Source organism: Kogia breviceps, chromosome 1 (genome assembly GCF_026419965.1).
Source record: "Kogia breviceps isolate mKogBre1 chromosome 1, mKogBre1 haplotype 1, whole genome shotgun sequence".
NCBI classification, from domain to species: Eukaryota; Metazoa; Chordata; class Mammalia; order Artiodactyla; family Physeteridae; genus Kogia; species Kogia breviceps.
This window is the reverse complement of record NC_081310.1, coordinates 186,790,361-186,804,827: the sequence shown is the minus strand read 5'-3', so window position 1 is coordinate 186,804,827 and position 14,467 is coordinate 186,790,361. Positions and strand designations below refer to the sequence as shown.

Here is a 14,467-nt window from a genome sequence, read left to right as displayed (position 1 = left end):
CAATTACAGCTTCAAACAAATCTGCAGCAGAATTTTGGATGTTCATGAGCATTCTAGAGCAAACGCTTCTTTAAAAAGAAATATGCACACACAAATGTTTGCCAATTTAGCACCAAAAGGCATAAATACACACACACACACACACACACACACACACACACACACACACACACACATACATCCTTATAACTGAAATATATCCACCTGGTAAATCATAGTTCATTTATATTCATCACTTATATAATCATTTACAACCACCTGGATATTAAGATAATTGTACTTTAAGAGCATTGAAAACCTTGCCAAAATCTCTCTAAATGAAATAGGCTGGGCCCGTGAGCCATGGCCGCTGAGCCTGCGCGTCCAGAGCCTGTGCTCCGCAATGGGAGAGGCCACAACAGTGAGAGACCCGCGTACCACACACACACACACACAAAAAGTGTATGTGCTGTCCTTTAAGAATAATGTACTGGGGCTTCCCTGGTGGCGCAGTGGTTGAGAATCCGCCTGCGGATGCAGGGGACATGGGGTCGTGCCCCGGTCCGGGAGGATCCCACATGCCGCAGAGCGGCTGGGCCGGTGAGCCATGGCTGCTGAGACTGCGCGTCCGGAGCCTGTGCTCCGCAATGGGAGGCCACAACAGAGAGAGGCCCGCGTACCGCAAAAAAAAAAAAAAAAAAAAAAAAAAAGAGAAGAAGAATGTACTGACCTGCCATCAATTAGGGATTTGCTCTAAGCTGTTTTTCTCATAGTGGAGAGAATGAAAACTGAGTCAAACTCACTCAGCTATTCAGCAACTATCTTTTGAGTACCTACTGTGTTCCCAATGCCATCCAGGGCAGTGTGGAGTTAGCAGTGGGAAAGACAGATGCATTCCCTGCCCTCAGAGTACCTGGAGGCTTAGGAGTAAAGGAAGGCAGTCATTAAATAGATGATTACTCAGATAATGAATTGAGGGACTTCTGGTGGCGCAGTGCTTAAGAATCTGCCTGCCAATGCAGGGGACACGGGTTTGAGCCCTGGTCTGGGAAGATCCCACATGCCGCGGAGCAACTAAGGCTGTGCGCCACAACTACTGAGCCTGCACTCTAGAGCCTGTGAGCCACGACTACTGAAGCCCACGTGCCCCAGAGCCCATGCGCCACAATTACTGAAGCCTGTGCACTCTAGGGCCCACAAGCCACAACTACTGAGCCCGCGTGCTGCAGTTACTGAAGCCCACACACCTAGAGCCCGTGCTCCACAACAAGAGAAGCCACTGCAATGAGAAGCCTGTGCACCGCAACAAAGAGTAGCTGCTGCTCACCACAACTAGAGAAAGCCCGCGCTCAGCAACAAAGACCCAATGCAGCCAAAAAACAACAACAAAAAAACAAATAATGAATTGATAACAATTCTGATAAATGCTTTAAAGGGTGCTTTGAGGGACACAACCAAGGAAGTCAGGACAGTTCAGGGAACTACTTCCCTAAGAGCAGTGACTTTTAAGCAATGGCTTGAAAGATGAATAGGCTGGAAGAGGAGATGAGAAAGAAGGATGAGGACCAGAAGGAACAGCATGTGGAAAGGACCTGGGGCAAGATGGTACTCAGAGGTTAGAGGCGCTGGGAGGAGGCTGGTAAAGCGTGGCTGAGGTACAGAGACGTAGGCAAGAGGATCTTAGAGGGAAGCTGGGCAGCAGGGAGAGGGAGATGCAATCAGAGCTTTGGGGGCCTGTGTGACAGACTGGGGATTATGTTCGTTATCTTTTGCTAAAAAACAAATCCTAAGCTTAGTGACTTAAGACAAGAATAACTTTATTATCTCACAGTTTCTGTGGGTCAGGAATTTGGGAGCTACATGGTTTCTGGCTCAGGGTCTCTCATGAGGTTGCAGCCTAGATGTCAGCTGGGGCTACAGCCATCTGAAGGCTTGACTGGGGCGGAGGGTCCACTTCCAAGGTGGCTGCCTCACATGGGTGGTGAACTGGCAGGAGGCCTTAGTTCCTTGCCATGAGGACTTCTCCGCAGGGCTGCTTGAGTGTCCTCATAACATGGCAGCTGGTACCTTCCAGCAAGAGTGATCCAGGAGAGAACAAGGCAATAGCCACAATGTCACTCAAGTTCTAGCCTCAGAAATCACCTGGCGCTGGGGACTTCCCTGGTGGTCCAGTGGCTAAGACTCCACACTCCCAATACTGGGGGCCCACCGGGTTCCATCCCTGGTTGGGGAGCTGGAGCCTGCACACTGCAGCTAAAAAGATCCCGCCTGCCACAACTAAGACCCGGCACAGCCAAAGAAAGAAATAAATATTTTTAAAAAAACTAAAAAAGAAGAAAAAGAAATCACTCAGTGTCATATCCAAAATCTCTTTTTCATTACTCAGGTCAGCCCTATTCAGGGTGGAGGGGGCCCCACACAGGCATGAATCCCAGGAGGTGAGGCTCACCGGGAGCCGCCTTGGAGGCTGGCTCCGACAGGAATGTCTTACACATCTCCACCTATCTCTCGGTGCCCCCACGGTGTCCAGTTTTGAACTCAGCACCCACTTAATAAAAGGATTCCTATGATGGTAGGATGTCCAAACCAGAAGGCACTGTGGCGATTAGTCCAACGTCCGCATTTGTCAGAACAAAGCTGCTGAATAAATGCATAAATAAATATGAATTAATTCATCGATTGGTATGCACCGAGGTATGTTTACATTGCCAGGGACAAATGATAATGAGACCAAGTGAATGTGACACACGAATCTTGAGCACAATAATAAACCATCAGAAAAGTACTGAGGAGAGATTTTCGTTAGACATGGAGCATTGAGATAAAGTCCCCATTCCTTCCCCAAGCCTCACTGAAATGACAATAAAGGAACAAAAGTGGCATAAACTGACAAAGAAAAAGAAGGAGGCGATGACAGCCTCTGAGAGGCATTAACAACATGTTGGAGGATGGAAGGCACGTTGACAAGGGGTAGCAAGCTCAGTGGAGCGCAAAGGACGGAAACCCAGAAAGAATCAAGTCGTGTCACGCTAAGGAGCCCCAGAAACCCGGGAATCCCACGCACCAGACATCTCTGGTAACAGCAGGTCAGATGTAAAAACCGAGGATCGGTGAGAGTCTGCAGTGAGAGCCCTAGATACCTTCCCGTCTCTGGACAGCGTGGAGATTCCCACCCAACCCCTGCACCAGAAGACTGGAGCTTTCCTCTCTGGGGAGACGGACCCAAGGCGCCTCTGGACTGAGGACCCCAGGCGTGGCCGAGGGCAGGGAGGCACCATCCTGAACACGGATGAAGTGGCAGCCCACCTACTGATCAGTGAGACCTCCAGGAGGCCCCGTCTCTACTCTGCCCACAGAATGCTGGCAGCTGGGTTTATACATCCCCTCCCCCATAGCCAGGCGGCTCTAGGAGTTCTCCCTGGGGACCCTGGCCAGCCCAAATGAAAAGACCTACAGACTTCAACATTGGAGGGCTGTTAAAAAAAACAAAACTACAACAAAAAAAAAAAAAACAGAGCTGGATGGTGGTTAAAGTGGTAAAAACAGATTTGGCGGGGAGGGGTGAAGAAAAGTGGTTAAAAACAGATTTTACTCAGGAACGATTGCAATAGAGAAACCTCAGGATAGAACTGGGGTCAATTCCAAATACAACAAGAACAAGGGGGCATTTAGAGCCAAGAAGAAGGGAGGAGGGTCAGTGGAGGGCAAATTACTAAGAGGAAAAGTCAGAGCTAAGAAGGGATTCTGGCTAAACCCACTTGACAGGATCTTTGCTGAAGGCAGACCCGGGTGATCAGCTATCAACAGAGGGGATGATGGGAGGGTGAGGAATGTGATCAGGTATCCAGGATGGGGGATTCTGTCTAAACTGACTTAACAAGATTCTTGCTAAAACTGGGTGATGCAGTATGGACAAGGAGGGAGCCTAGTTGAGAAAAGGATTCAGAGGAGCCTGAGCCAAGTTTGGCCAAGGAGAGAGTCTTTGCCAGGGTTTCTTTGTAACCTGGCTGAGCATGTCATCAGATAAGGAGGCCCATATATGACAAGTCCTGTTCATCCCCCTGTACCTCCCAAACATAGAGTTTCCAGTCGGTGTTTGTGCCTCTCAGATAGGGCTAGATGATACTGATTACCAGACATTAGAGGAAAGCTGTAAGCATGACAGTCAGAGATGTACATCTTTTAATTTTTTTTTTTTAAACAGGGAGAAAGAACTCAGGGAGAAGAGCAATGCATGAAACTGAAAAAAAAAAACTTTTAAAAACAACTATCATGGACTTCCCTGGTGGCGCAGTGGTTGAGAGTCCACCTGCCAATGCAGGGGACCTGGGTTCAAGCCCTGGTCCTGGAAGATCCCACGTGCTGCGGAGCAAATGGGCCCACATGCCACAGCTGCTGAGCCTGTGCTCTGAAGCCTGCGAGCCACAACTACTGAGCCCGCATGCCAAGAGCCTGTGCTCTGCAACAAGAGAGGCCACCGCAGTGAGAAGCCCACGCACCGCAGTGAAGGGTAGCCCCCGCCCACCACAACTAAAGCCCATGCGCAGCAACGAAGACCCAATGCAAAAAAAAAAAAAAAAACAAACAAACAAAGAAATAAAAACAACAACAACAAAACAACTATCATTAGAAAACCCTAGGGGCTTCCCTGATGGCACAGTGGTTGAGAATCCGCCTGCCATTGCAGGGGACACGGGTTCGTGCCCCGGTCCGGAAAGATCCCACATGCCGCAGAGCAGCTGGGCCTGTGAGCCATGGCCGCTGAGCCTGCGCGTCCGGAGCCTGTGCTCTGCAACGGGAGAGGCCACAGCAGTGAGAGGCCCGCCTAGCACAAAAAAAAAAAAAGAAAGAAAGAAAAGAAAACCCTAAAGATTCCACAAAAAACTTAGAATAATAAATTCAGCAAAATGACCAGATACAAAATCAACACACAAAACTACAAAACTCAGTTGCATTTTATTCACTAGCCATGAACAATTTCTGAAAAGGAAAATAAGAAAAAAATTCCATTTACAATAGCATCAAAAAGAATAAAATACTTAGGAATAAACTCTGCCAAGGAGGGGAAAGACTTGAACACTGAAAACTACAAAATGTTCCTGAAAAAAATTAAAGACAACACAAATAAGTGGCAAGACATTCCTGTTCATGGATTGGAAGTCTTCATATTGTTAAGATGCCAATGCTACCCAAAGTAATTTACAGATTTAATGCAAACCCTACCAAAATCCCAATGGTACATTTTTTCAGAAAAAGAAAAATCAATCCTAAAATTCATATGGAATCTCAGAGGACCCTGAAAAAGAATAAAGTTGGAGGTCTCACACTTCCTGATTTCAAAACTTATTACAAAGCTATAGTAATCAAAACAGTGTGGTACTGGCATAAAGACAGACATATAGACCAATGGACTAGACTAGAGATGGAAACAAATGCTTGCATATATGGTCATATGATTTTCAACAAGGGTGCCAAAACCAATCAATGGGGAAAGAACAGTCGTTTCAACAAATGATGTTAGGAAAACTAGATATCAATGTGCAAAAGAATGATGTTGGGCCCTTGCCTTACATCATATACCAAAACTAACTCAAAAATGGATCAAAGACTTAAAAATAAGACCTAAAACTATAAACTCTTAGAAAAAGACATGGGGGAAAGCTGCATGACATTGGATTTGGCAGTGATTTCTGGATATGACACCAAAGCACGGGCAACAAAAGTAAAAAGAGACAAAGTGGACTACATCAGAATTTAAAATTTCTGTGCATCAAAGAGCATGATCAAGAGAATTAAAAAGCAACCTAAGGAACAGGACAAAATATTTGCAAATCATATATCTGATAAGGGGTTAATATCGAGAATCTATAAAGACCTCCTACGATACAACAACAACAAAATAAATTTGAATAGCCATCTCTCTAAAGAAAATATACAAATAGCCAACAAGCACATGAAGAAATACTCAACATCACTAATTAGGGAAATGCAAATCAAAACCACAATGAGAGGGACTTCCCTGGTGGCACAGTGGTTAAGAATCTGCCTGCCAATGCAGGGAACACGGGTTCGAGCCCTGGTCTGGGAAGATCCCACATGCCGCAGAGCAGCTAAGCCCGTGTGCCACAATTACTGAGCCTGTGCTCTAGGGCCCACAAGCCACAACTACTAAGCCCACGTGCCACAACTACTGAAGTCCGCATGCCTAGAGCCCATGCTCTGCAACAAGAGAATCCATTGCAATGAGAGGCCCCTGCACCGCCACGAAGAATAGCCCCAGCTCGCCACAGCTGGGGAAAGCCCACGCACAGCAACAAAGACCCAACGCAGACCCACCCCAAAATAAATAAATAAATAAATAAATTTTTTTTTAAATAGAATTACCACATGATCCAGCAATTCCACTTCTGGTTATACACCCAAAGAATTGAAAGCAGGGTCTCCAAGAAATATTTATACACCCATGTCCATGGCAACATTACTCACAATAGCCAAAAGGTGGAAGCAACCCAAGTGTCCATCAGTGGATGAATCGCTAAACAAAATATGTTATATACATATAGTGGATTATTGTTCAGCCTTAAAAATGATGGAAATACTGACACATGCTACAACACGGATGAACATTGAAGACATTATGCTAAATGAAATAAGCCAGTCACAAAAAGACAAATACTGTGTGGTTCCACTTATATAAGGTACCTAGAGTAGTCAGATTCATAGAGACAGAGGGTTGAATGATGGTTGCCAGGGGCTGGGGGTGGGGTGGTGGGGACTGGGGGAGAAATGGAGAGTTGTTTTGTTAGTACAAAGTTTTGATTTTGCAAGATGAAAAGTTCTAAAGATCGGTTGCCCAACAATGTGAATATACTTAACAATACTGAACTGTACTCTTAAGAATGGTTAAAATCATAAGTGTTATGTGTATTTCACCACAATTAAAATTTTAAAAAAATTTAAAGCAAGTATAATTAATATTTTGAGAGGAACAGGAGATAATATGTCCATGAACAAGAATAGGATGCTATAAAAAAGAACAAGAAATTGCTCTTAGAAGTGAAAAATTATGAGAAGAGACATTAAAAAAAAATCCAAGTAGAAAAGTTGGAAGATAAAGTTGAGGTAACGTCCTAGAAAATAGAACAAACATTTTTTTAAATGGAAAATTGGAAAGAACATTTTGAAAAATTAGAGGATCAATCCAAGAGGCCCAACATCCAACTAAAATAGAAAAACAAAAACAGGAATGAAATGGAGGGAATCAGCACAAAGAAATGTCTCCAAAATTGATTTTCAGATTAAGAGATTGATTTCCAGATTGAAAGGTTCACCAAGAAGTGCCCATAGTAAATGCACGTCATTTGAAACTTTAGACCTCTGAGAGATCCTAAAAACTTTCATAGAGAAAAATCAAGTCACACACGCACAGGATCAGGTATCGGGATGTCGCTTGACTTTTCAACAGCAACCATGGATCAACTCCTCAAAATCCTGAGGGAAATTTATTTCCAGTCTAGAACTCTACACCCAGCAGAACTAGCAATCAAAGCTACTGGAATACATGCTCTACCAAAACAAGGAAATAAACCCTGTTTGGGAGCGGGGGTTGGGGGGGAAGGCAGAAAGCAAGGGAACCAGATAACAGGATCCAACACAGGAAAGAATCAAAGGAAGTTTCCAGGGTGGTAGTAAAACAAGGTCCCAGGACAATGGCTCTACAGGTCTGTAGGGTAAGCAGTCCAGGTAGGAGCCCAGGGAGGATGCCTCAGAAGGGGTGTCTCTAAGAAACACAGAGACCTGAAGGACCACCTGGTGTGTTCAACCAGGTAGAGAGACATTTTACCGTACCTCTGGACAGTTGGGGGATGAATTAGTGATGCGTACACAAGGAAGTTTGTTTTGTTTTGTTTTTGTTTATTAATAAGGTGATTAAATACCTCTAGAAAAGCAAAAATGTTGTCCAGTAAGGAAAAATGAAATCATAACACACTTCACGGCTCAGCTATGAACAATAGTTACACAGTCATAATACTTAAACACTGAATACTGATGCCACAGCAACAAAATGATATAACTAAACTGAGAGGAAGGAAGGGAAAATAATGTGTGGGATGCGGGTACATGAAAGGGCACTAAATCTTCACCTTCCATAGAAGAGAGGCAATAGATAAAGTTTCAAAAAGTGGAAAATCTGAATTAGGTGTGTTATTTAAAAATAAGGAGGCATATGACAGAAGTGCCATCTAAAATGCATGAAAGAGGGGTTGTCTTTGGAAGTGAGACTTGAGACTGGGGAAAGGATGGGGTAGGGGACTGATTTTTTAATTATACGTCTCCTATAAGGCAGTTATATGACTTTTTCAACTAATACCAGTATAAATATGCTACAGCTAAAAATTAAATTGAAAAAAGAAAAAAAAAATCCAGCTACATGCCAGTCTATGAAGCAGTGATGATACGGCCCTGGTACAAAGCTGGGAGCTCCTACCATGGACGGGAGAGAAGGGAAGGAAGACTTAAGGGAGGGGACAGCCTTGAACTCTGCCTGGATGAATGGGACCAGGTGGGGCCTCTCCAGTCTTCTGAATAGAAAGTACAGTGGGAGCTCTAGGGCAGCTGAACCCTTCCAAGGAACAAGTTTAGAGGAAGAGGAGCCGAAGGCAGGACACCAGGCCCGAGGGTGTAAGGAGGAGCCCCTGAAGGGAGGAATGGTCCCAGAGGCGGTGCCAGAGGGAGGAAATCCCTGCAAAGGAGGCCAAGGTGAGTTGTCCGCAAGGTAACAAAATGGCTAACGATGTCAAATGCTGCTTTGTGGTTCAGAGGACTTAACATAAACACACCCTTGCAGGACTTCCCTGGTGGTCCGGTGGTTAAGACTCTGCACTTCCACTGCAGGGGCACAGGTTCCCCTTAGTCAGGGAACTAAGATCCCATATACCGCGTGGCCAAAAATAAAAATTAAAAACAAACAAACAAACAAACAAAACAGACCCTTGCACACTGTGATCTCAGCGCAGTCCCGGGTAACCCTCCCCACGCCCACCCCCGCCAGGATATCCCAAAAGCAGTGGGAACAGAACAGAAGCAGGACTGGGTGAGCGAGCCTACCCTAGCCTCCCAAGTGCAGCGCCCCGCCCCTTCCTGTTCTCTGCGAGGCAGGAGGCTTAGTTACCGGGTTGAATGCAGGCAACGCTTGGGACACACTTATACTAAAGAAACGGTCATTTAGCTGAAATTCAAATTTAACTGGGCTTCCCGTGTCATGATACATTAACTCTAGCAACCCCAGGAGGCTACGCCTTCCCCAAAGCTTGGAGATATCTCAGCCTTGCAAGTGGAAACTTTGCTGCTGGCTGCTCCCACCAGCCTCCCGATGCTTGTGGGGAAGAGGACCCCGAGGCAGTGAGGTCCAGTGGGTGGATCCTTATGCCTCTCAGAGCCTGTCCTCTTGTGGAGAAATAAGGCCATGGCTATGGCGTGGGGACAGTAGGAGACCTCCATGTCCTTCCGGAGTGATTTTTTTTTTTACCACAAGCATGTATTACTTTTATAATCAGCAACAAGCCATAAAGACATTTCCACCTTAAAAATAATAAAATGAGGCTGCAGTGGGCCAGGTAATCTCTGAGGCCCCCACTGAAGCTAAGATTCTGCAGTTCCAAGTCATTTCCTATTCTTTATTTGCACGTCATTTTAGGAGCATTCAGTGAGGCAGCCTTGTGAGGGGGAGGGTTGCTTTTATCCCCCACCCCCACCCCACCAGGGATTCTAAGCGCAACCGGCTGGCCTGGGACGAAAGTGGCCAGGCTGTGGGACATATCATCTTCCCACTGTCCCCACTCTGGGAGGTCACCTGGCTTGGCCTGGCCTAGCCCAAGCCTCTGGGCTCATTCCTGACCTGGAAGACTCCCCGAATGACCTGGTCTGAAGCCACCGAAAGGGCTTGGGTGTTGGCTCTGTAGGAGACTCCTGGGCCCCCATCAGAGCAGTCCCGAGATTCTAGGGAGCTTGAAATATCCCGAAAGGGGCAGATGTGTCCCCATACCCAGGGACAAATGTCTCTTTGCCAGTACACTAGGACCCCTCCCTAGTAAGAGGTCCCACCGGAAGGTCTCGGGGGAGGGTGGAAAATGCCCCATCCATATGCAGCATACGGTGGACTCACAGAAGAGTGAGGGCCCAGTCATGGGTCACCCGGGCCTGAGTGGAGCCCTAGTTCCACCTCCTGTCAGCCTTGTGACCTTGGGCAAGTCGCTTAACTGAGAGCCTGGGTAGTCCTGTGATAATGAGATAATGAATGCAAACCCCCGGAGGTAGCAGCCCGGAGGAGGAGAGGTGATCACAAACAGGAATGGTATCTGTTTAATCCCGGGAGAGTCCAGAGGCTGCCCTTTGGCCAAAGAAGCTTTTCATCTGCAATTCCCACAGACCCAGGACCAATCTCTGGAAGGTTCCCCACCCTCAGAGAGTACCCTCCCGGCTTTAGTCCAGGCCAGGGCCACTACCGGCCGCTGGAGCTGTGACTGGTCTCCCAGCCCACGACCTTGGAAGAACCTGGGAGAAAGCTTCACCAAGCGACAGTACTTTTCCATTGCACTGCTCGGCCGCCTCAGCTGGCTTTCTGCTGCGCAGACAAGAGGCTAAGTGAGCCAGGCCGGCCCATCAGGAACCCGCCCGAACTCACGCTCAGAGATGCGGGAAGGGATGTGAGGGGCAATATGGGAGTCCTAGAAAGAAGAGGGGGATACCGAACGCTCCCGGAGGAGCTTAGAGACCACCAGCGAGACCTGAGAAATTTGCGTTGGCAAAGCCCTCCGGTGGATTTCAGGAGATTCCTACCTCCACCCCTTCCCCTCCGACGATAATGATTAAACCCGATCCACCGCGCCTGTGCTGGGTCTCGGGCGAACTGCACTGCTAGCCTGCGCGGGGGAGGAGAGAGAGGAGGGGACAAGAGAGCTAGCGGTCCCGCCCGGTGATGTAGGCAGCCCGGGGAGGTGGAGCCGCGACGCCTGAAGGAGTCCCCATCGCAGTCGCGCTCTCTCGGTCTACCCCTCCGAGCAGCCAACCGCCAGCCCCGGCTCCGGCGACCTCCCTGCCGCCGCAATTTGGGCGGCGGGGACCGTGGGATCCCCCCTATTCGAGCCTGGGGGGCGTCTCCTCCCCGCCCGGTCCCTGCCCCCTCCTTACTTCCCGGACGGCTGGAGCGACTCCCGGGGGACGCTGTTCCCGGACGCTCAGCCGCCGCCCGGGCATCTCGGCTGCCAGCCCGGCTGGGCACCGGGCATCTGCGAAGCTAGCTAGCCCTGCCTGGCACTGGGCATCTCTGGGCACCGACTGTCTCCGGCGCCGCCCAGCTTCTCGAAAGCCCGGGGCCGCGGGCTTCTGCGCGCCCTCCCTTCCCCCGGCCGCCGGGCAGGACGCCCGTGAGCTCGCGGCGTCCTCAGCCCCTCTGGCCGCCGTCGCGATGCTGCCCTGGAGACGTAACAAATTCGTGCTGGTGGAGGACGAGGCCAAGTGCAAGGCGAAGAGCCTGAGCCCGGGACTCGCCTACACGTCGCTTCTCTCCAGCTTCCTGCGCTCCTGCCCGGACCTGCTGCCCGACTGGCCGCTGGAGCGCCTGGGCCGCGTGTTCCGCAGCCGGCGCCAGAAAGTGGAGCTCAACAAGGAGGACCCGACCTACACCGTGTGGTACCTGGGCAACGCCGTCACCCTGCACGCCAAGGGCGACGGCTGCACCGACGACGCCGTGGGCAAGATCTGGGCGCGCTGCGGGCCGGGCGGGGGCACCAAGATGAAGCTGACGCTAGGGCCGCACGGCATCCGCATGCAGCCGTGCGAGCGAAGCGGCTCTGGGGGCTCTGGGGGCCGCAGACCGGCGCACGCCTACCTGCTGCCGCGCATCACCTACTGCACGGCGGACGGGCGCCACCCGCGCGTCTTCGCCTGGGTCTACCGCCACCAGGCGCGCCACAAGGCCGTGGTGCTGCGCTGCCACGCCGTGCTGCTGGCGCGGGCGCACAAGGCGCGCGCCCTGGCCCGCCTGCTCCGCCAGACCGCGCTGGCGGCTTTCAGCGACTTCAAGCGCCTGCAGCGCCAGAGCGACGCGCGCCACGTGCGCCAGCAACACCTCCTCGCCGGGGACGCCGCCGCCTCGGTGCCCCGCGCCCCGCTGCGCCGGCTGCTCAACGCCAAGTGCGCCTACCGGCCGCCGGCCGCCGAGCGCGGCCGCGGGGCGCCGCGCCTCAGCAGCATCCAGGAGGAGGACGAGGACCAGGACGAGGAGGCGGAGGAGCGCGAGGAAGGAGCCCCCCAGAGCGAGCGGCTGGAGGTGCTCAGCCTGGCCCGGGAGCTGAGGACGTGCAGCCTGCGGGGCGCCCCGGCGCCTCCGCCGCCCTCGCAGCCTCGCCGCTGGAAGGCCGGCCACCGGGAGCGGGCGGGCCAGGCGCGCTGAGAGCCGAAGGGACAGGACTTGCGGCCCCAGACCCGGCCGGCCTGACTTAACGGCCTCTAACCCCGGCCCTGCCCGCTCCGGCTCCCCCTGGTCCCCCGGCCTTTGCCTCCCTCGTGGTGCCCTTGCCTCTCTCGTGGTCTCTGTTATCCGCTCGAGCCTCATCCTGGCTCACGGTGACGCCTGACATGCCCTTGTATTGGGGAACCAGATGGGTAAGGAGCAGGATTCAGTGCTCACCGCTCCCCCCACCTGAGCCTCCCGGAGCCCTCCATTGTGGATTTGCCCCCTACGCTTCACACCGAGTCTCTTTACCCATAGACCACGCCCTCCCTCCCCAAACATCCTCTCAAGAGAAGGGGGGGAGACGTTTCCAGAAATCCAGGAGGGTGGCCTTGGATCTTGGCCAGGTGGAGGCAGTGGTCCTGCCCTTGACCAGGCTAGCCTTCCTCCCTGGGATGAGACCAACCCTGGGGAGGCCTTCTTGTAGGGGGAAGAGTAAGTAGCCCTGGAGAATTGAGGCCAGGCCCAAAGTGGCAACTGAGTCGGCTGCCATACACACAAGGAAGACTTCTCTATGCCTGGCCTCTCTACCCCTTGGAGGACTTCTGGGACTTCACTGCTCTGGCTCTGCAGAAGACTGGGGTGTTCCTACCAACCCCAACCACAGGCTAGGCCAGGTAACAGCTCTCTGCACCAGATAGCTGTCCAAGCCTGTGCCCTGGCACCTGCCATCCCCCACAGGACTCCTCACCCACCCCCCTATCTTTCTGCATACCGATGTGTGTGGTTCCCTGCTAGGTGCCCCACAACCAGCACCAAGACGTGGCCTCCAGAGGAGGTAAGGAGGACCTCTGGCAGTGCTTGAGAACGCTGACTGCCCAGAAAATGGACACAGGAGGGATGCCCCCAAGTTGAGGCTCGTCAGAGCACGAGGGTCCTGACTGGATTCGCATAGCAGGGTGAGGCAGGAGGATGCGGTAACCCAGCAGAGAGGCAGGCCCCTGCCCGTGTGTCTCTCAGCAAGGCCACTAAAAGCCCAAAGATCTATGTGTCACCAAATGATCACTGTAAATAAAGTGTTCCTGCTTTTTCAGCCTGTCACCACTCCTGTGTTGTGTTTGATGCCAGGCCTGCTGGGGGTGAAAAGATTATCATCAGAACCTTAAGGGGCAGGAGAAGACCCCAGGAAGTATCCCCTTTAGCAGCTGGAGCCAACTCTCAGGATAGGGGGGCACGAAGGGGCTACTGCCAGGAGGCTGTTCCCTTCATGTCGGGAAAGGAGACAGTAGCAGGTGTCTCGCCTGCACGTCACCTGTGCCAAGCCTGGAAGGGGTGTCAGCTGTCTGTCTCGGCGTCCCGGAATTTCTCTCTGCCTGGGCACCAAACACAAGTGTCTCTGGGACATTTGGCAGGGAGGGGGCACTGGGCTGGGCCCTTCTCATCAGCCATGTATCTTCGAGAAGATTCATGTGTATGTATGGCAAAGTAGGTGGTATTTGCTGGGTCTCCTCAAGGATGTGAGGGAGAGGGGTGGGCAACCCAATTTGCTTTCAGAGGAGCTGGAGAGATCTGTCCAGACCATTATAACAGCAGGAATCCTGAGCTTGGATATCTTCTTTACTTCTGTGCTGAGCTGGGCACTGATCCCAGAGTTGTCCAGAGCCCAGACGAGTGGCCTCTGCAATCACCAGCAATCAGGACTGTTCTGTTTCCTGGAGCTGCTGGAACAGAGGGTACCACTTGCCGCTTCACCCTGGAGGAACCCAGGCAGGGTCACGGGGGGACTTTGCAGGGGAAAGCTGGGCTTGACTTCACATGTTTGGGGGGTGACAGGGATGCCCTGCATGTTCATTGCTTCCCTCTTACGCATTGCCAGGGGATTTGTTGGTGTTTCTCCCCATATACAGAAGGAGAGAAGGAAGTGGGAAGATGTCAGCCCCAGGAGAGGAGGATGGGCTGCAAGACAGCCTCTGGTGTTAGAGACAACCTCACCCAGAAACAAGGTCACAAGCACACCTTCTTTAATCAGATGCT

At 51.2% G+C, this 14,467-nt stretch overlaps 2 protein-coding genes across 2 annotated transcripts in view; one reads left to right on the top strand and one right to left on the bottom strand.

The window, feature by feature from the left end:
* Positions 1–11,988, bottom strand: part of MUL1 (mitochondrial E3 ubiquitin protein ligase 1) — a 43,037-nt gene extending 31,049 nt beyond the window's left edge. The window contains exon 1 of the mRNA XM_059053491.2: positions 11,870–11,988. The gene's annotated coding sequence lies outside the window, so the exon portion shown is untranslated. The remainder of the gene's footprint in view (positions 1–11,869) is intronic.
* FAM43B (family with sequence similarity 43 member B) lies at positions 10,967–13,526 on the top strand. Its single transcript, XM_059053525.2, has one exon. The coding sequence runs from the start codon at positions 11,447–11,449 to the stop codon at positions 12,431–12,433; it is 987 nt and encodes a 328-aa protein (XP_058909508.1). The 5' UTR covers positions 10,967–11,446; the 3' UTR covers positions 12,434–13,526.
* Positions 13,527–14,467: the final 941 nt, after the last annotated feature.

Bases quoted from the DNA above. Each gene is read 5' to 3' on its own strand.
- FAM43B (XM_059053525.2), top strand. From the start codon at position 11,447: ATGCTGCCCTGGAGACGTAACAAATTCGTGCTGGTGGAGGACGAGGCC.